We start from the raw sequence: 19,902 nt of genomic DNA on the forward strand, positions 1-19,902 counted from the left end.
ACCCCCACCACACACACACACTTCTGCTTCAAACCAATTCTATCTTGTGGAGCTCACCCCGTCACGTTGTTGTGCATCTCTTCTTCTCCTTCTGCGCCTCTTTCGTCTCCACATGTTCTCTCCTACCTCTCATCAACACTCGTAAAGTACGCGCCGCGGTTGCTCTCTCGCTTCATTTTTTCTGTTTTCCCTCCCCTCCCCGTGTAGCGGTGGACGTGTGACACCAGTGCCGGACGTCGCACGCCGTATTTCTCTCTGCGAGATGGAGGTAGCGTGCTCCGCCGTTGCCGGGATCTGCGCGCGTGTCCTCTGCCATCCTCTGGACACGGTCAAAACAGTCGCTTTCACCGGCTTTGCAGGAGAGCACGACGTCAGGCCTGCTGCTAGACCGTCCGCTGCTGCCGTCCTGCAGGAGGCGCCGCGTTCCTCGTTTATCAGCTCGGCCAGATCCATCTGGGTCCGCGAGGGCATCACAGGGTTTTACCGCGGCGTGGGCGTGGCCGCCGTCGGCTCCGCGCCGGGAGTTGCTCTCTACCTCACCACGTACGATCGTTGTAGCACGTCGTGGAAGGCCTTCGGGGATGCGAAACGAACGAAGGATGCCGCCACGAGCGAGAGCAGTCGCAGCGGTGACGGTCCTGCTGTCTCGACGGCTGTTGTGGAGTCCCTCCGCACCGTCGCGGCCAGCGCACCCGCCGGTGTGCGCTTCTTTGTATGCGGCTTAGCTGCGGAGACGGTGAGCTGCGTTGTGTGGGTGCCGATTGATGTGGCAAAGGAGCGGCTGCAGTCGCAGCCACCGACCTTGCGGGCGCGCTACACAGGCAGCGTCGACGCCTTGCGGCGCATCCTCACCAATGAGGGTCTGCGCGGGTTGTACAAGGGCTACTGGTCCACCCTGAGCAGCTTCGGCCCCTTTTCAGCGGTGTACTTTGTCTTCTACGAGTACTTCACGAGCGTGCTGGAGGCTTGCTACGGCGCGTCCTCTCTCTTCCAGGGTAGCCATCGAGTGCGTGGCACTGACGGGGCGCCACTCCCCTCCTCCTCGGCGAAGTTTGCGGTGGCACTCGGCGCCGGGGCCGGCGGCAACGTTGTCGCTTCCTTGTGCACGAATCCCTTGGAGCTGGTGAAGACGCGTCTGCAGGTGCAGCGGACCGTGCTGTGCCGCCAAGCTGCTGCTGCTGCTGGGGCGCCGATGTCCTCGTCTCTATACGCGTACCGCTACGAGGGTCTGCGTGACGGACTGGCGCAGATGGCGAAGGCGGAGGGTGTGTGCGCGCTTTGGAAGGGGGTTGGCTCTCGCATTGCGTCCACCGCGCCCAACGCGGCGCTCACAATGGGTTTCTTTGAGCTGCTCAAGTCAAAGTTAATGTGAGTCGCAAGGCTGCAAAGGGTCAATAATAACGAAAAGAAAAATGAAGGAGACAACACCTGTGGAGGAGGAAGCGTTGTGCTTTGGCACTTGGCCTAGTCAGTAAGCACTTCCATGTCTCTCTGTAATTCTCGCCGTGATGTAACCGTAATAAATAATGAGATTGTCGCTGTTCCTTTTTTCTTTCTCCGTCCGCGTTTGAGGTCAGTGAAAGGCGTTGCGAGAGAAGGGGGGAGTACAACACTTGTTATCCTTACTGTTGCATTGCGGTAAAAAGCAAACAAACAAGCAAGAAACATGAATGCTTCTCCGCCTCTCTTCATTACTGCGTTTTGTACTTGTATGAATTTCTTTCTGCGGTACTTATGGCAATTACCGTTTTTTCCTGTTAATGTGTAAAGCATTGTGCTCTTTGCCTTTGTTTTTGAAAGAAACTGGCATAGAAAAAATAATAATACAAAATGGAGCAGGGCCGTATGCCTTTCTTCCCCTTTGGCAAGAAGGCCGAAGGTTCCTCGCAACGCTTTTCTCTAAAAGGTGTTCATCTCCTTTGTTTTCTTCTTATTCTCAGAGGGACCGCAAATTGCGTGTACCCCTGGGTGTGGCCTTACTCTCTTAAGAATGCACATCGAAAAATTTGTGTTGTATGCGCTTCAATTCGTATGCCGTCATCACTAACTCTCTTCTCATGTCGTCTCTCTTCTTTTCTTTTTCACTTCCTCACCATTTCCCCCTCAATGTATGCTCCATAGAAGAACGTCTATTTTGCCCTTGTAGAACATACGGAAGTAGTCACAAAAATACCTATTTACTCACCACATTTTTTTCATTCTGCAAATATATAGAATATTTTCTCGGAAAAGGTGGTTTGTTGAGAGTATCAGATAGCGAGTCGCCGTAGATTTCTCGTGGTGCTTCTTTCTCCTCTTTCTCGCTTCTTTTTGATATTTATTCCCCGTCAGCAGGAAGGCGAGAGGGATCACTTCGTACTCCTTTCTATAAGAATCTTTTTATTGTGTTCTTGGGACCGGTTCCAGTGTCTTTGCCCCTCTCTCTCTCATTCTCTCTTTAGGTGGACAGAGAGCAAAGCAGAAAACGCTCTCAAACGCGTCGACAAAGCACTAAATCCACAAGCTCGCCTTTTTCTAATACATCTGTTTCTCACCTTCAAAAGACACGCACCGATTGCCTGGAAGTCAGTCCCAACGTTTTCCCTCTTTACGCACTATTGTTACCGGCCGCCGCTGGCTGAGTTGAGTTCGGCTGACATACACATTTCTCGTTTCAATCCTTCACCTGCTAGAAGGCGGAGTCCGCCGTGCACGAACAGAAGCCGCGCCTGTAGCTTTTAGCCACCGTCACGTGCCCGGAATGAGCTCAGGAAACCCACTAGAGGCGCTGCTGCGGAGCATGATGCTGCAAGGCGGCGATGGCAGAGGCGGCAGCGGCACACCGACGATGTTCACCATCAGCACCGACGGCAGCCAAGGCGTGAACCCGCTTTCCATGCTGAGCGCCATGGGCCCCGGCATGATGATGGGCGGCGGCGCCCACGGAGGCACCTTCGCTGCCAATGCGGCGCAGCGAAGCGGGGGGACCTCGCCGACGGAGCACGACGCGCAGCTCGCCTCGCCCGGCAACGTGTACAGCGGAGGGGTGCCGCCGATGGTGTGGATCCAGCGGGAGCAGCAGCGGATGCCGATGCACTTTTCCGCCACCGGCAGCCCCAACCTCGACGGCACGCGACTGCGTGAGGAAGGCAACGAGGCCTTCAAGGCAGGCCGGTACAACGATGCGGTGCGCTACTACACACAAGCCATCGACGTTGACCCCGACTCGGAGTTCAACTACTCAAATCGGTCGTTTGCGTATTTTAGACTGAGGGAGTACGAAAGGGCCGCCGCGGACGCCGCGGACGCAATTCGCCTCAACGGCAGGTTCTTCAAGGGTTACTATCGTCTGGGGATGGCGCAGATGGCGATGAACGACTTCCAGCACGCAATGGAGAATCTGCGGAAGGCGTGGGCGGTCGCACCGGAGGCGAACAGGGAGGCGATTCGGGTGTCCATCGCGAAGTGCGAGTCGAAGATCGCGCGGGCGCCGGCGACGCCCCTCCTGCTGGGCTCCGCTGACTCGTGCGGCTCTCCTTTCGGCAGTGCTGGCAGCCCTGCCCCGGCCGGCGTCGCGGGGACGCGCTCGCAGTGGCCGGCACACCCCACCCTCAGCGACGCGTCGACGTCGCTCAGCACGGCGAAGGTCGACTTCCACGAGCTAGAGCGCGACGTTCACGATACCGCGGCGCGCCGCGAGCAGGCGGAACAGTACACTGCGATGCACAAGGCGCAGGCCGACATTGTGGAGTGCGGCGAGCGCTCCTCCCAGATCAAGCAGCTCATGAGCGTTGCGACGTCCAGTGAGCTGTCCTCGCTGGCGAAGGAGGCCGAGGAGAGGCAGGCAGCGTTGCGCAAAGCGGTGCATCAGCAAGACAGCAACGGCTACTGCGAGGCGAAGCGGAACCGCGATTCGACTCTGAACAAGCTGTGGGACACTGCCGACCACGTCGAGACCGCTATCGAGCAGCTGAAGAAAATCGCAAAGGAGGAGCAAAAGTTCTTCAGCAAGTTTGGACCGGTGGGGCGGCCCTCGCCGACCGGCACATCGTCAGCGGTCTCGCCGGCCGCTACACCACCACCACCACCTCCCCCGCCCACCCCACCCGATGTCGCAGCCCCGGCGGAGGCGAATGCTGAGCGAGGCGAGGAAGGGCAAAGAGAAGCGGCGCCGAAAGTCCGCAAAGCTGCGGAAGAGGAGACAGCAATGGTGCCGTCGCCCGTTGACGCGTCCGTCAGCGCAGCGCACGTGGCCGGTGCGCTCTCAGCGTCTCCTCTGACGACGGAGGAAAAGGTTCCGGCCACGGCCACCAGCCCCAGCGCAGGCGCCGAGCTTAAGAATCTGCTGCGCCGCCGAGACGTAATTCAGGAGGCGGTGTGCAAGGCTCAAAAGTGCTTCGCCGCGACGGATGCGGCCGCCCAGGTGCTTGAGCAGGCGATGCGGGCGGAGGCGGCGGCCATGAAGGAGGTCGTTCCCCTGCTGGAGGAGGCGACGCGGCTGAACGTGGAGTTGGAGCTGCACGCGCGTCAGGTGGCGCAGACGTCGACGAAGGAGCTGTCCGATGGGCGGCTGCAGGCGCTCGACCAGGTGAGCACGATCGTCAGCCGCATCAAAGCGGACAAGATCGCTTTTGGCAAGACCCTGCGCGAGGGTGATCGCCTGCTGGATGAGGAAGCGCAGCTCGAGCAGCAACGGCTTTTGCGGGAGCGGCAGCGCATTCAGCTGCAGGCGGAAGTGGAGTGGTTCAAAGTGCGCGACGAGCCCGCGAACAAGATCCAGGCGCTTCAGTTTCAAGCGAAAGGCCTCCAGCAGCAGATCGCGCAGGTGCATGAGAAGCAAAAGGCGGTCCAGCGGCGTATTATGGAGCTGGTCGAGCAGGACCACCCGGAACTGGCGTGGAAGTCGATGGCGAACGGCTCCCGCATCCTGCGCCTTGTGAAGGGTAGCGGGCTGTGGCAGAACCTGTCTTTCTCCGACTTCCAGATCGTGTCCACGCTGTCGTCCACGGTGAACAGCAAGGTGTACCACGCCGTGCGGCGCGGCGAGCACGTGGCGATCAAAGAGATCTCCATCGACGACGACGACACCCGCCGTCGCTTCCAGCGTGAGGTGAACATCGTAGCGGGGTGCAATCATCCAAACATTATTCGCATTAAGGGTGTCTTCTTCGACGGTCCTTTCGCCTACATCCTGCTGCCCTACTATCACCGTGGTAGCCTGCGGACGCAGCTCGGGAAGGAGGAGCCGATGTCGTGGGTGACGGTGCAGGACATGTTTCGCCAGCTCGCAAGCGGTGTCGCCTACCTGCACGAGCGCGGCATCGTCCACGCGGATATTAAGCCGTCGAACATCATGATCGCCGATGACGGCCGGCCAGTCATCTCCGACTTCGGCATCGCGAAGGACCACGGCCCGCTGGGTGTGGCGGACATCACGTTGACCACGACAGTGACCAACACGAACACCGGCGCCGGCATCACCGGCACGATGCAGTACATGGCGCCGGAGCAGCTCCTGAGAGACCCCGTCTCGAAAAAGTCGAAGTCCACTTGCTTGTCCGACATGTGGGCGTTAGGTGTGACCATGTTGGAGGTGTCGATGCAGAACGCCTTCTTCCACGACCCGGCGCTGGGCAAGCCGACGCTGCCGCTTCTGATGCCAGATCAGCAGCGCATCGAAGTCCCGGCGAAGTTGGTGGGCGGGGATGAGAAGCTGGCGGAAGCGATTTCGTATACGCTGGTCGCGAACCCGGCGGACCGCGCGACGGCCTACGACCTTCTGGCCCACCCCTACTTCAGCTCCAGCCTCAGCTCTGTGAACAGAAACCAAGACAGCAGCGCGCTCGCCAAGAGTGATGAGAGGATTGACGCGGTGCGGTCGTACATCCACGCGATGCGCCGCGTGCACCCGCAGAAGGTGCTCGTCTCCGTCTCCCGCAACCACATGGTGGAGTCGGTGCGGGACATCTTTCAGCACATCGACAACGACGACATCATCTCGCCGATGATGGTGGTTTTCCAGGGTGAGACCGGCATCGACGAGGGCGCCCTCACGACGGAGATGCTGAACCTCTTCTACGACCAACTCATCACAGTGAAGAAGGCGCTCGTGTGCGCAGACGAGGATGATGGAGTGGAGAGCACCAACGCGGGATCCCCAGGTGGTACCGGTGGCTCTCCTACCGCTGCTGCTGCTGCTGTCGCCGCCTCGCGCAATGAGTCGAGAGTCACCTCAGCCCTCTTCTCCACGGTGCCCTACCTGCCCGCCCCGGACTCCGACGGCATCGGCACCGACCTTTTTCTGCTGCTCGGTAAAGTGCTGCTGAAGAGCATCATTGAGAATCGCCCTATTCCGATTCAGCTGAGCTCTGCAGTGCTGAAATTCCTGTGCGAGTCGGAGCCCTCCTTCGCCGACCTCGAGGAGTACGACCCTACCATCGCCAGCTCGCTGAAGCGGCTGCGGCTGCTGTCGTCTGCGGATTTGGGGGCGGTCGGGCTAGACTTCTCCCACTTCACCGCGTCGTTTTTGCAGGCCCAAACCGAGGACCGCTACACCACGAGCACCACCCTGACCCCGGAAAACGTTGGTGACTACATCGCTCTGCGCGTCAAGTTCGATTTGATCGAGAAGCGGCGCGTTGCGCTCGAGTCGACGAAGAAGGGGTTCTTCTGTGAGCCGTCGCTGGAGCACCATCTGAAGCTGCTCTCCGCCTCCGACCTGCTACTACTGCTGTGTGGGCAGTTGCACATCTCCGCCCAGATCATCGTGGACGCGTTGGAGTTTCAAGGCTTCGACAGCAGCTCCACCACGCCGAAGTTCCTGAAAGAAGTGTTGCTGGACATGTCGCAAAACAACCTGCGACGCTTCCTTCAGCTGTGCACGGCCACCGCCGCAGTGCCGGTGAACGGGCCGATGAAGAAGATAAAGGTGCTCAAGTGCGCGGATGCGCAGCGGCTGCCAGTGGGCCACGGCTGCGTGAACCAGCTGGATCTGCCTGACTACAACGACAAGCAGACGATCAAGGACAAGCTGGAGATCGCCCTCGCCCACGCTAGCGATGGTTTCCACATTGTTTAAGCACCATTCGAGCTTTTGGGCCCTTTTTCCCTTCGGTTTTTGTATTGGCTTTCCTGGCTTTCGTCTTGGAGTTCTAGAACACGTTCTGTGCCGCAGCAAGGAAAACTGAACGCACTCTACTCCCCACCTTTTAATATTCTATCTCCTCCTCCTAAGATTATTACTATTACTGTTACTGTTACTAATCTTATTATTTCACGCTTCATAATTTGTGATTTGGCTATCTTTCCCTTTCCCCCTCTATTTCAGGTTGCAACGCCAGCCATGCGGCTGTTTGGAATGCTTGTCGTGTTTGTCGTGGTGTCTTTGCAGAGGAAGCATTTGCTTGTGTATTTCTTTTTAGTTAGGGGAAATATATTTTTAGTGTGTTTTCGGTGTGTTGAACAGCGTTGGACGAACTGTTTTGCTCCTCTGTCTGTTGTCCTCAGCGGTGTGCTGAATGGACCATTTATGCTGGAGAGGCGAAAATAAAAAAGAAGAAGAACAAAAGCAACATAAAAAACAAAGCCGTCGCCGAACAATGAATGCTTCGCAATGATCCTGCATGTACGAAGCGAAAGCGCACTCCCTTAGTTGCGGTGTCTTAGTTCCAGCATAGGATATACATTCCTTACACTCCGCCTCCGCCGCTGACTTCTAGTTGTTGTGCTGCGGACGCATGTTTGCTGCGCGTACATTCCTTGTTTTTTTTTCCCTGTACAAACATCCTCCTGGCGCTATTGTATTCCTCTCTCATTGACTCTTTCCATAATGAACTGTATTATTGTTATTTCTCTTTTTCTGAGTTTACCCGTTCTCCTGAACAACTTGCTCGCTCGCCTCGCACACCCGTCTTGTTTTCGCGGCGCAGCTTAGCATTGAATGCGTTGCGGCTTTGCTCACATTATTTGCTGAAAAAAAAAGAAATATAGAGAAAAGAACTAGGTGGAACAACAAAGCAAGAATCGATTAATAATAAGACAGAAACACCCCCAAACAATCTCAAACGTCCACCCAACATATACACACAAACGCGTTTCATCTAACAGCACGTTCCCCCCTCCCCCTTTGCCAGTTCATGTAAAGGCTTCTCTTCTCTTCTTCTTTTGGCTTCTCTTGTTTTATAGCATCTCTTGTGCTTTCGATTGAACGTTTTTTTTCCCATTTTTAAATTGTTTAGTGCGTTCACTCACAGAAAGCGGTCTTCTCTCTCTTTCTCCATCTCTTTTATCTTTTTTTTTTTTGGTAGATACTCTAACAACAACAGGTTCCCCCTTCACTTGTTCTCTGAAAATGATAAGCTCAGGCAGGGATGAGGAGGCGGCGCGATCATCGCAGGAGAACCGCCACCACCACAAAGAAGACGACTCCTCTTCCGGGGCCGCATCGACGAAGCTGCCTGACCAGATAAAGACGTCCAGCAAGTCCTCTCCGAAACTGGCCACCTACACTTTTGAGAAGCCCGACACGTCGGGCTGGAAACTGAGCGACTTTGAGCTGAAAAGCACGCTGGGCACCGGCTCCTTTGGTCGCGTGCGCGTGGCCCATCGCAAAGGCTCGGACGAGTACTACGCGATCAAGTGTCTGAAGAAGCGCGAGATCATCAAGATGAAGCAGCAGCAGCACCTTAGCCAGGAGAAAACGATTCTGATGGAGCTGTGCCACCCATTCATCGTGAACATGATGTGCTCTTTCCAGGACGAGAAGAAGGTGTACTTTGTGTTGGAGTTCGTGATGGGCGGAGAGATGTTCACGCATCTGCGTACCGCTGGGCGGTTTCCAAACGATGTGGCGAAGTTCTATCACGCGGAGCTTGTGTTGGCCTTCGAGTACCTGCACTCGCTGGACGTGATCTATCGCGACCTGAAGCCCGAGAACCTTTTGCTGGACAACAAGGGACACGTGAAGGTGACGGACTTTGGCTTTGCGAAGAAGGTGCCGAACCGGACGTTCACGCTGTGTGGGACCCCAGAGTACCTTGCACCGGAGGTGATTCAAAGCAAGGGCCACGGGAAGGCGGTGGACTGGTGGACCATGGGCGTGCTGCTGTACGAATTCATTGCCGGCTATCCGCCGTTCTACGACGACACGCCATTCCGTATCTACGAGAAGATTCTTTCTGGACGACTGAAGTTTCCGAATTGGTTCGACGGGCGTGCGCGCGACCTTGTGAAGGGGCTGCTGCAGACGGACCACACGAAGCGGCTGGGGACGTTGAAGGGCGGTGCGGCGGACGTGAAGAACCACCCGTACTTCCACGGGGCGAACTGGGACAAGCTGTACGCGCGCTACTACCCCGCGCCGATCCCTGTGAAGGTGAAGAGCGCTGGCGACACGAGCAACTTCGAAAACTACCCGGACAGTCCCGTGGACCGTACGCCCGCGCTGACCTCCGTTCAGCAGGCAGAGTTCAAAGAGTTCTAAGGTATTCCGAAACCTTCGTTTGACGGAATGGTGCTCATGTGGTCGAAGTGCGTAGCGAGTTCTCCTTTGTTGTTTTTCTTTTTCACACCCGCTTCTTTTTTTTCCCCGTTTCGCCATTTTGCTTCGTCTTAAAGTTTTGCGTGTAGGTGTGTTTATGTGTCTCTTGGCTGCCGCACGGCAGCCACAAATGCCAAAATTCGCGTTTTTTTTTGGCTTTCTGATGTAAACTATTTGTTGATGCTCCTCTGTTCTTCCCTCGCTTCCACCCTTTATTATTATTAATACTATTACTATTATTACTGTTTTTCTTCGTTACGTGGATCCCCGTAGGGCCCCAGAGAAAAATGAGGTGTGCTGGGGTATCTCGCAGTGTGAAAGCAGACTCTTTACGAACGCAGATGTCAAGACTTCTTTCTTTCCGTGCGTACGTGGTTTTTTTCCTTTTGCGGGAGAGTGCCTGTGTGTGTGTGTGTGTGTGTGTCTGGAGAATTCACGCAGCTGTCTCCGTCGTTCCCACCTCCCCTCTGTGCGTGTTATTCAGCTTTATCGCTTTTCATTTGAGTCTCGTAGGTGCCACGTCGTGTGAGTGGGTGGAAATTTGGTGTTGCAAGTTCGGCTCACGGTGGCCAGGTGGCCCTCTTCTTTCTTTTACGAGAAGGGAAAGGAAAAAACTACATCCGCGTGTAATGCCAGGTATTGGAAGGGGCAGGCAAAATGCCCGTTAGGAGTAAATCCGACCCGTTTTTTTCCTTGCTTTATATCGAGAGCTTCTAAAAGGTATGTTTTTTTTTTTGCTGTTTTTTGAATATGTTTTCACTTCCGAAACAGAGCGCATCGCTGCTCAGAGATTTGCGCTTGAACGTGAGTGAATAGCAATGGAAGTTGAAGTGAGGTGGTGTGCCTATATATCGATGTCGATGCGAACGTATGTGCTTTTTATCACCCTCCCTCATTTGAAGAAAAAGATTTATTTCTTGTTTCTATGTAGTGTTTGTCTTCCGCTGAGCTATGTATGTGTACGTGGGTTTCTGTTTTCTCTATTTAATGGGTCGTTTCTTTCTTCTAATGTTACTCATTGAGCTGGAGCGTGAGTGCTCTGCTTTACTTGTCACGAGCAACGGTAGATCCTTTTTTTCTATGGCAGTTGATGCACCTTGTTTTGATTATATATTGTTCTGTGTGGAGTTATGCTGTTCTCGTTCCTGTCCCACCAATGCAGCAATGTAGAGGTGATCCTGCTGATAGTTGGCGGCTTGAAAACTGTATTCCGAGAGGGATGCATCGATGTGATGGCGTGGAACGGTGTAAAAAAGAAAGAAAGCGCAAAAGTAATCATACGACGAATTTCAAACAACAAGAAACCGACAGAAGCTCGTAATAAGATATTTCTTCTGTTTTTTTTTTTTGTAGACCATATAGCTTTGTATTTGTGTGTAGGAAACCCCGTGTTCTCATTTCCTCGCTTCTCATGACTGCCAATTGTTGACGGGCAATTGTTTTCACGGATGTACAAACTCGCCCACGTGCGCAACGAAGAAAATGAAACGACACATTCAACATCAAAAAAGACGGAGCCGAAACTGCTCCTTCTCCTCAAAACGCGATCCAACTGCGCAGGAGAAGAAAAGCTTACTGCGCCGTAATAATGGCTTCTACTCGTTCTTGGATGCGTATGTGTGTGTGTGAGTACGCATGTATCAGTACCGAAGGACGGAAAGGTGAGGAGCGGGGTAGAGCTTTTGAGGAAACGGCTGTCTCGAACGTAGCTACTGATGTGAAGCGTTTCTTTGTTTGCGCAGTAAGCAGAAGTCTCAAATAAACCGACAGATTGAAGCGCTTAGAGGTGGACTCCATGTGCATTTTCCTTTCTGTCTAAAAGCTGCAAGCGCTCCATATCACGGTACTCAACTTGCTCATCTCTCGAAAGGAAAAGATTGAACCCAATTTCCCTTTAAAAATCCCCCTCTTATCCGCTGACCTTCTGTGGTCAACTTTGCGTTTTCTGTTTTCTGTCCGCTTCGCACGCAAACACCAACAGGTAAATTATTGCGGTTCTTGCGTGCGAGTTGTTCGTCTGTATCTTTATTTGTTTACGTCTCTTATCTTGTTCTCCAGAAAGTTTGGATAGAGTAACCGTCCTGCGCCAGTCTTGGTTTCTTTTTTTTCTTCCCAGCTCATGCACAGCGTTACGGTTCTGTAGATTATTGTAGCCTTTTGCCTGCAAAAGTTGCGAATTGCTGACCCAAACTCACCCACACCCTCTCACGGACTATCCACTTACACTGGGAACGAAAGCTCATTGTTTTGTTGCGTGACGGTGAAACTCTTGTGCCTTTCTTCGTTTGGTATGTTGCCCGCTTTAGCGTGAAGCGTTTTTTTTTCTGAGGGGGTCAACTTTTTAAAGTTCTCTTCATAAATAGCTGAGGATCTCTTCTTTTTTGGTCTCTCACTGAGAGCAATGATGAGCTTTGGTGGATTCGTCTTGGCGGCGACGCTGTACGTCAGTCTGGTCATCGTCTTCATCTCCATGGGCATCTACCTCATCAGCTTCCGTTTCCGCAGCCAGCAGAATCAAATGCTTTATTATCCAGAGATGCCACCGGAGAGTCGAGAGATCTGCGAGGATCCAGTGGCACTCGGGATGCCTAACTCGGAACGCGTGACGGTCCTCACGGCAGACAAGGTGCGGCTGCGGGGGTTCATGCTGTGGCCGAGCGCCGCGTCACACGGGCAGAAGGCAAGCAGCGCAGACTCCAACAGCTCGCTGACGTCGGCGCTATCCCAAACCGCGGGAGCGCCCGGGCAGGTCTCCGTGCCTATCCCCGGTGGCGGCAGCGGCGCACTCGATAGCAGCGATGAGCTTTCTCCTCCGTCTGTTACGGCGGCCAACAGCAGGGAGAGGAGTGACGGTGCTGGCGCGTGTGCGGTGCACCCCGCCGCGCCGTCCAGCGGCACCGCGCCGCCTTTTGTGCTCTTGTACTTTCACGGAAACGCCGGCAACGTCGGTCACCGGCTCTCTCTCGCGCAGGCCTTCGTGCTACACCTGCGGTGCGCCGTGATGATGGTGGACTACCGCGGCTTCGGCCTGAGCGACGACGTGGAGCCGATACAGGACGGATTAGAGCTGGACGCGCAGGCCTGCTTCGACCACCTCTGGCAGAATTACCGTGTGCCGCGAGACCGAATTGTCGTGATGGGCACCAGCTTGGGCGGCGCCGTCGCCATCCACCTCGCCGCGAATGAGAAGTACGCACGCCGCATTCAAGCTGTCATTGTTGAAAACACCTTCACCTCGGTCGGGGACATGGCGTCTGCGCTCGGCAGACCCATCTTGGCGAGGTTAGTTTCGCGCTGCCCTGGCTTAGCGATGGGTGTGTTTGAGTATTATATAAAGCCGCTTGCCCTTCGCATTGGGTGGCATAGTATCCGGAAGGTGCGGCAGGTGGCCGCACCGATGCTGTTCTTATCGGGCGGGCAAGACGAGCTCGTGCCGCCGGAGCAGATGCGTGGGCTGTACAAGGAGGCGACGAAGTGCCTGCGCGACGGCGATAATGGCGAACTGACGGTGCCGCTGCGGCGCTTTCAAGGGTTCGAGCATGGCATGCACAACAACCTGCCGCTGATGCCAGGATACATGAATGTAATTCAGAGGTTTCTAGCCGATGTGAACCAAGGTAGTTCTTCCGGCGTCATATAGCGACAACATGAAAGGAAAATAAAAAGAGGACTAGCTTGCGTACTTGCGCTTCGCTGCTTTATTTTGCAGCTCCTTGGTTGGAGTTAATAAGAGGCTGGTTCTAATGGTACACTCTTCAACATTTGGCGTTTTCTTTTTCTTTTGTTGTTGTTGTTGTTCGAGCAGCGCTAGTTTTAGCATATGATCCATTTGTCTTTCTCTCTCTTATGGATTCCTCACTCCTAACCACGTTGTCTCTTTGCGTCACTAACGCGTCTTGTGTTGCCCCTTTTTTTTTGCGAAGTGGACAAGTCGCACGGGCTTTCACTGTTGTCTACTTGTCTTTCCTGCTTGCTCCGCGACCGTAATGATGAAAGGTTTTTTTTGTTATTCCACACTTGGTTTTATTCTTATTTTGTTGCTCCGCCAGCGACTCTTTTCCGCGCCTTTGGACTTCGTTAGGGATTACATGTCCCTCGCCCTCCCCACTCCTTCTCACCACCGTCCGCCACCCGGACTGCTTTGACGCGGCGCCACACCGTTCTCCTCCTTTATGACACTTTCGCGGCGTTTTTTTTCGTTCGGCTATACTTCTGAGGTCCACTTTTCTTTTAAAAAAGAAGTTGAAAGCACGATAGCTGACGATTACTTCTTAAGCGAGGTTCAACGAATATTCGATGAAGTCTTTTTTTCCTTCTTCTTCTTTACTCCCTGTGTTCACCTTGGTGGCGTTTTACGAACCAACAGGGAAGTTTTGTTGTTGTTGTGTATGTACGTGCAATGTATGTGTGTGTATGTGTGTCTACAGCATCCACGTTTTGAGCATTAGGCACGGGCCCGTCAATGGACCAGCGCCTCATTAAACTCTACAAAAACAAAGGAATCCAAAATGTGCGAAATCAACAAATAAAACAAAGCGGTGTGAATCGTATCCCCCGTGCGCCGTCAACCGAAGCTACCACTGTAGAAAAAACAATAACAAACATATCCTAGTCGTTTTCGGATGAGAAAAAACATCTTCCGAGGCAACCGCGACAAAGGGAAACTCCACATTGGAAAGACAAAGGCGCCGTGGCTTTTGCGCTCCCTATCCTGAGCCTATCCTTCACTGCAAAAGGCAGAAAAAGCACACCTACCCCACCCTCACTTATCTCCCTTAAAAAAAAAAACCAATTCCCTCTTCTTTCTTGTCCTTCCTGTGTTCCTCCACAACCTAGAGGACCGCTCAAGTACACGACTGTGGGATTCGCCTTCCTCCTCTAAAAAGATATTTTCGTCTTAGACGTTTCTCGAACTTCCAGAGCTCAGGGGAATATGGCGAACACGTGGGAGGCGATGAAGGGCGCCAAGCTCAGCGAGCCGACGCTTGCCTTTCTCAAGGACAACTTAAAGTACACCTCCATGGCCCCTGTGCAGGCCCGCACCATTCCCCTTTTTCTCACCAACTACGACGTCGTCGTGGAGGCGATCACCGGCAGCGGAAAGACGCTCGCGTACCTCATCCCGGCTCTCGAGGTGCTGCTTCGCCCGCGTTGCAGGGAATTCGCAGCAGAGTATAAGAACGCCGTCTTTGCCGTCTTTGTGCTGCCGTCGCGTGAGCTGGCGCAGCAGGTGTTCCAAATTACAAAGCGGATGTTGCACTTCGTGACGAAGGAGTACAAGGGCGGCAGCCCCGCCAACGGCCTCCCCGCCTATTCCTATCAGTGCTACATCGGCGGCCGTGATATCAAGCACGATGTGGAGGAGTTCAGTAAGCAGGGCGGCAATGTGCTGGTCGGCACGCCTGGGCGGCTGTTCGAGCTTCTCGTTTCGTCCAAGTACTCGACCCTCTTCAACTTTAGTCAGTTCGAACTGCTCATTCTCGATGAGGCGGATAAGCTGCTGGAGTTCGGCTTCAAAACAAAGTTGGACGCCATTCTCAAGCGACTGCCGAAGCAGCGCCGCACCGGTTTGTTCAGCGCCACACAGACTAAGGAGTTGACGGAGCTGGCGCGGGCCGGGATGCGCAACCCTGTGTCGGTCACGGTGCGCATCAACTCGCTTAACTCCGCCGCCTCCGACTCTGCCAAGCCACAAATCCCAGAGCAGCTGTCGAACTTCTACGCCTTCACACGGGCGTCGGAAAAGCTGGACCGGCTGCTGGAGTTCCTCGCTACGCGGAAGGACGCGAAGGTGCTGATCTATGTTATGACGTGCGCGAGTGTGGAGTGGCTTTACGAGGCGCTGGCGACCGTCTTATGCAGAGATGACGCCGACAACGTCTTTGCCCTGCATGGGCAGATGAAGCTGGACAAGCGGCAGAGGGTGCACCGGCAGGTGACGAAGCGGACGCGTTGTGTGCTCGTCTGCACCGATGTTGCGGCCCGTGGACTGGACATTCCTGAAGTCGGCGTCGTCATCCAATACGACCCGCCCGTCGACCCGAGCACGTTTATCCACCGTATTGGACGCACGGCTCGCATGGGCCGCAGTGGGGAGAGCGTTGTCTTGTTGATGCCGCAGGAGCTGGAGTACGTGAACTTTATGCGGCTGCAGAACGTCCCTCTGCAAGCCTTGGACGAGGAGCGCGACAGCATCGAGACGGCGAAGGAGGTGGTGCACCACATGAACGCACGCCGCACCCTTCTTAGCTCCGAAGTGCCGGACAAGCGAAAGGCAATTCATCAGGCACACCGCGAGAAGCAACTCTCCCGCAGCGAACGTCGCCAGCAGCTTCACGAGGCCCATCAAGCGAAACTGCACGGCAAGAGTCAGCGCTTCGCCAAAAAGAAGGAGGTGATGGGCGACATGTGCGACAGCCCGTCTGTGCTCGCATTGCGCAGGGCGGAGTGTGACAACGAAAAGCTGCTGAACCTCGCCGCCCGCGCCTTCGTCTCGTTCCTGCGTGCGTACAAGGAGCATGAGTGCCGCTACATCTTCCAGCTGCAGCTCATCGACCTCACCGACCTCACTCACGGCTTTGCGCTCTTTAAGATCCCGAACTGCGGCGAGATTAAGCGCATGCAGGTGCTGCGCATCCCTCTGCAGCCGGAGTTTGCAGACTTTGTGAAACGCATGGAGTCGGCACTGCGCGAGAAGCGGCAACGTGCGGCGGAGGAGCAGGCCGCCGCCGATGCTGCAGAGGACGACGATGGTGAGGACAATCCAGGGCACAAGCGACACCGCACCGAGCGTAATGAGAAATTGGAGGCGTTGAAGCTGATGAAGATGTCCAAGTCGGAGCGCAGTCGGGCCTGGCGGCAGGCCGAGATCGACGAACTGCTGAAGGACAGCTATTACGTGAAGAAGGAGCGCCGGGGTAAGGTACGGCAGAGCGTGGTAGATGAGAAGATGGGCATGGAGGCCATTGAGAACTCGTTCCTCAGCGTTCGTGAGCGCAAGGAGGTGCGTCTGGCGCGTCAGAAGCGTTAGATGAAGTGGACTGGGAGAGATACGGAGCTATTTGTGCACTTCACGTTTTAGAAACATACCCCCCCCCCCCCGTTGTTCTCCAACGCGAGGAAGAGCGACTGCAACTCTTTTCGGAGCAATGCCGTTGTGTTGCATCATCGACAAGGTGCGCGTTCGAGAACTGAAAAATAAAGAGAGTGTGTTCATTGCTGGATTCGCCTAATACTTACGGTTAATTAATGGATTAAGAAAGAACAACGAATTATCAAGACGTTTTAAGGCAATCTACTCTTTCTGGTTAATTGATTGGCGCTGCTGATTGACCTCGAAGGGGATGGTTCGTCCTCTTTCCACTCCACGTCGCCATCCATCCCGCGCGGTGCCTTACTTATTTATGCCGAACATGATTCATGAAACATCAAGGAAGCCTCAAACCTTTTCGGTTATGATGCGAAGAGACGCGAAGGCCCCACCTCCCTCCCTTCCCCTGAAAAAAAAAAACCGACGAGACGTGATCCCGCTTTACTTTTTTGGCGTGCGTGTGGACGTTCCCTCCTTACTCCTTCTTACTGTGTCCTCCTGGCATCATCGCTTCCTCTCTTCACAAAAGCGACTCAACGGAAAGCATCAACACTAGAGACACATGTTCAAAGATTATTACGCCGTGCTGGATGTCTCGCCACGCGCGTCCGGCGATGACATACGAACTGCCTTTCGGCGTCTTGCGCTTCTCTATCACCCAGACAGAGCACCAGCGGGCGGTGTGGAAGCCGTACATGGTGCGCAGCCGAAGGACGGTTCCCTTCCTCTCCATGACTCCCCACTGTTCGACAACAACAGCTACACGAATGCCGCAATTTCGTCGCCACTGCCACCGCAAACAGAGGTGCCCTTACTATGCATTTCCAACCTGAGAGCGTTTACGGATATCCAAGAGGCCTACGAGGTTTTGGGCGATGTAGCGCGGCGCTATTTGTACGACTTGAACTATCAAGAGGCGTTATTGGAGCAGGAGCGGCAACGGCAGGAGGAGGTGGCGCGCCGTGAGGCCCACGTGCGAGCTGTCGAAGAAGCCACCCGACACGCCCGAGAGCGCGAGCGGAGGCGGCAGCTGCACACGCAAGCGCTTAGCCAAACGCGGTTGTCCGCGTCGCCGCTGCTGTGCCCCGCGAACCACGTCGGGCCTTCGCCCCCGACGAACCCAGATGCGCCCTCTCCGGCGGCGGTGGCGGTTTGCTTGTCGAGCGAACTACCGCCGAACACGAGGGTACAACACGTGTTGGACAGTAGCGAAAAGCAGACTTGTGCTGGGACGGTTGACGAGCACACATTAGAAGACGTTGAGGTGGCCGGACTAGATAACGGTGGTGATGGCATCGGTAGTCGCGACACCGTTTACAGCTCCACGGCCCCCCTATTGAGCTCGATGCGTCATCGACAAAGAGGTAGCGGCGATGGCTGGGATCGCGGAGGCTTCAGCAAGACAGCATCGAACGCGACAACAACCGCACGATCGAGGCTTCCACCGAAGCGGCTCGTACTTCCGTCGCAAATAACGCTGTCCGCATCATCCACCTTTCTCATTGCGAACCCGATCTCCTCAGCAGCGGAGCCGCACCGCGCCAGCACATCGACGCTGTCAACGAGGGCCGCCGGTGGAAGATACGGTGGCATGCGGGACACCTCCGCGGAGCTTCCCATGGAGTACTACCTTCAGCGATCGATTGAGCGGACGTTTCGGGTCTTCTTCGGTGTTTCTAAAGCAACGTAAGGGAGGCAGCGCTCTGACATTTTTTTTTTGTATTCCAGCATCCTGTAAAGCCTTTTCTTTTCACCCCTCTTTTTTGTACATTGATGTATGTTACTACCAATCCTCGTACAGACGACTGTTTTCTCATTTTGCTTTTGTGGTTTGTCTTCCCAACCGAGTGGACAACAGCAGCAGCAACAAACCGAGACGTCTTGCTTCGCTCCGTGCGTGTTTTCACGCAGCCGGCTCGAAATCCAAAGAAGGATGTTTTCTCTTTCTGTACACCACTTTTTGTTTTGTTTGAAATCGCATCGCTTCAGTTGTCCTCACAAAAGAAGAGAGCCCGAAGGCTTTTTTTGTTTTGCACCGTACAGTTTCTTATTTGTTTGTTTCTTTTGCGATGATGCTACGCACGCAGCATCCGCTTAGAGAGCAAAGAACTGAATAACTAAGAAAAGCATTCGTAAAATGGAAAGAAAGACACGAACACTTCTAATATGAACGTGTATGTTGCTCTCCTTTTTTTCCTGTCCTTTTCGCAATGACCTTGTATGGTGTTGAATGCGCTACTGACTCTGTGCGTGTCGCATGGCAGTCAAAGGGTTGCTGCGGGTTTTTTTTTTTTTTTGACAGTCGTCACTGTCACTCCTCCTGCGTAGAGCTCACGGGCGATGTAAGCGCTCTTGTACACTTCTTAACGACTGAATGCCCAGCAGAGGAAGTAAACGCTTCTTTCCCCTTTTCACAATTACTTGCCCGCTGTATCCTCCCATCTTTCTCTCCTTTTGGTTTCTATCTGAAACAAAGTCAATAACACTAAATCAATCTGCCGCTTTTCCGCAAACGTTTTGGCTAAGGTGGCACACATGCGCACTCTCACACTGACACGACTCCGTTGGTTGAATTGTGCTGCCCCGTGCCTGACGACACCGTGAGTCTTCCATCTAGCGTCCAGCGGAAATGTGCGACACATCTGCCACTGCAGACGACGTAGAGCTACGCTTGTTGAATCACTGTCTCAGCAATTCTGTTCAGGTGCACTACCTCGTGACTAGCTCCTTCACAGGGGATAGCTGGCAGTCCTCATCTCTACTGGAGGCAGACACGCAGCGTTACATGAAGGCATTGCTGATGAAGTACGGTACCAGCACCGCGCTTCGTAGTCGCCTCGTCTCTGGTGATTCATTGTATTACCTGCAGTGCCTGACGAATGCGGAGACGCGTTGTGACTTTGTTCGCGTGGCTGCCGCGCCCTTCTTTCCTTTGGCGTCTGCTGAGTGAGTCCGGCGTTCGATGAAAACGAGCGGACGTAGAAAAAGAGAAAGAAGCTTAAAGTACAACCTCCTTTTTTTCTTGTACGGAATGGGCGAAGCGGTACCGCAACAGCTGTTCCTTTTGGGTCGGCTGATGGCCGCACCGCTTGGATTTCTACCTTGGTCGCTGTGATGCACCGCTTTTTCCAACGTGTGTGACTGAAATGGCTGGGCAAAGAAGTTGTCTTTTCCCCCATTCTCCACCTTTTTGCTGTAACTCCTCCTTCTTTTCTTCCTCCGCCTCTCGCTTCGCAAGAACAGCTTTCTGCGGCAACTATCGTACTGAGCAGGTCGTCAAACCTGTCCAGGTTTT

At 54.3% G+C, this 19,902-nt stretch overlaps 7 protein-coding genes across 9 annotated transcripts in view; all 7 read left to right on the plus strand.

The window, feature by feature from the left end:
• Positions 1–1,372, plus strand: part of ABB37_00634 (putative mitochondrial mitochondrial carrier protein (MCP3)) — a gene marked incomplete at its 3' end in the record, with an annotated part of 1,841 nt that extends 469 nt beyond the window's left edge. Inside the window, exon 1 of the mRNA XM_015796914.1 lies at positions 1–1,372. This exon is cut by the window's left edge and continues 469 nt beyond it. Within this exon, the coding sequence (XP_015664922.1) occupies positions 263–1,372 (1,110 nt within the window). The 5' untranslated portion in view covers positions 1–262.
• A 747-nt stretch (positions 1,373–2,119) lies between these two features.
• On the plus strand, positions 2,120–7,057 carry ABB37_00635 (protein kinase putativeMAP kinase kinase-like protein; the record flags this gene model as incomplete). The annotated part of the gene is made up of 1 exon (XM_015796915.1): positions 2,120–7,057. Exon 1 carries the CDS (start codon positions 2,741–2,743, stop codon positions 7,055–7,057), a length of 4,317 nt encoding a protein of 1,438 aa, XP_015664923.1. The 5' UTR covers positions 2,120–2,740.
• A 783-nt stretch (positions 7,058–7,840) lies between these two features.
• Positions 7,841–9,460, plus strand: ABB37_00636 (protein kinase A catalytic subunit; the record flags this gene model as incomplete). 2 transcript variants are annotated; one of them, XM_015796916.1, is made up of 1 exon in its annotated part: positions 7,841–9,460. In XM_015796916.1, exon 1 carries the CDS (start codon positions 8,330–8,332, stop codon positions 9,458–9,460), a length of 1,131 nt encoding a protein of 376 aa, XP_015664924.1. In that variant the 5' UTR covers positions 7,841–8,329. The 2 variants fall into 2 exon arrangements, with proteins under 2 accessions (XP_015664924.1, XP_015664925.1); XM_015796917.1 differs by having other exon boundaries at positions 7,906–9,460.
• A 2,036-nt stretch (positions 9,461–11,496) lies between these two features.
• On the plus strand, positions 11,497–13,157 carry ABB37_00637 (Bem46-like serine peptidase; the record flags this gene model as incomplete). The annotated part of the gene is made up of 1 exon (XM_015796918.1): positions 11,497–13,157. The coding sequence occupies exon 1, from the start codon at positions 11,919–11,921 to the stop codon at positions 13,155–13,157; it is 1,239 nt and encodes a 412-aa protein (XP_015664926.1). The 5' UTR covers positions 11,497–11,918.
• A 1,194-nt stretch (positions 13,158–14,351) lies between these two features.
• On the plus strand, positions 14,352–16,547 carry ABB37_00638 (putative ATP-dependent RNA helicase; the record flags this gene model as incomplete). Its single annotated transcript, XM_015796919.1, has 1 exon — positions 14,352–16,547. Exon 1 carries the CDS (start codon positions 14,451–14,453, stop codon positions 16,545–16,547), a length of 2,097 nt encoding a protein of 698 aa, XP_015664927.1. The 5' UTR covers positions 14,352–14,450.
• Positions 16,548–17,134: 587 nt separating this feature from the next.
• ABB37_00639 (chaperone protein DNAJ putatative) lies at positions 17,135–18,297 on the plus strand (the record flags this gene model as incomplete). 2 transcript variants are annotated; one of them, XM_015796920.1, is made up of 1 exon in its annotated part: positions 17,135–18,297. In XM_015796920.1, the coding sequence occupies exon 1, from the start codon at positions 17,170–17,172 to the stop codon at positions 18,295–18,297; it is 1,128 nt and encodes a 375-aa protein (XP_015664928.1). In that variant the 5' UTR covers positions 17,135–17,169. The 2 variants fall into 2 exon arrangements, with proteins under 2 accessions (XP_015664928.1, XP_015664929.1); XM_015796921.1 differs by having other exon boundaries at positions 17,150–18,297.
• A 784-nt stretch (positions 18,298–19,081) lies between these two features.
• ABB37_00640 (hypothetical protein) lies at positions 19,082–19,557 on the plus strand (the record flags this gene model as incomplete). The annotated part of the gene is made up of 1 exon (XM_015796922.1): positions 19,082–19,557. The coding sequence occupies exon 1, from the start codon at positions 19,237–19,239 to the stop codon at positions 19,555–19,557; it is 321 nt and encodes a 106-aa protein (XP_015664930.1). The 5' UTR covers positions 19,082–19,236.
• Positions 19,558–19,902: the final 345 nt, after the last annotated feature.

The sequence above is a fragment of the Leptomonas pyrrhocoris genome (assembly GCF_001293395.1).
Source record: "Leptomonas pyrrhocoris isolate H10 chromosome Unknown, whole genome shotgun sequence".
NCBI lineage: Eukaryota > Euglenozoa > Kinetoplastea > Trypanosomatida > Trypanosomatidae > Leptomonas > Leptomonas pyrrhocoris.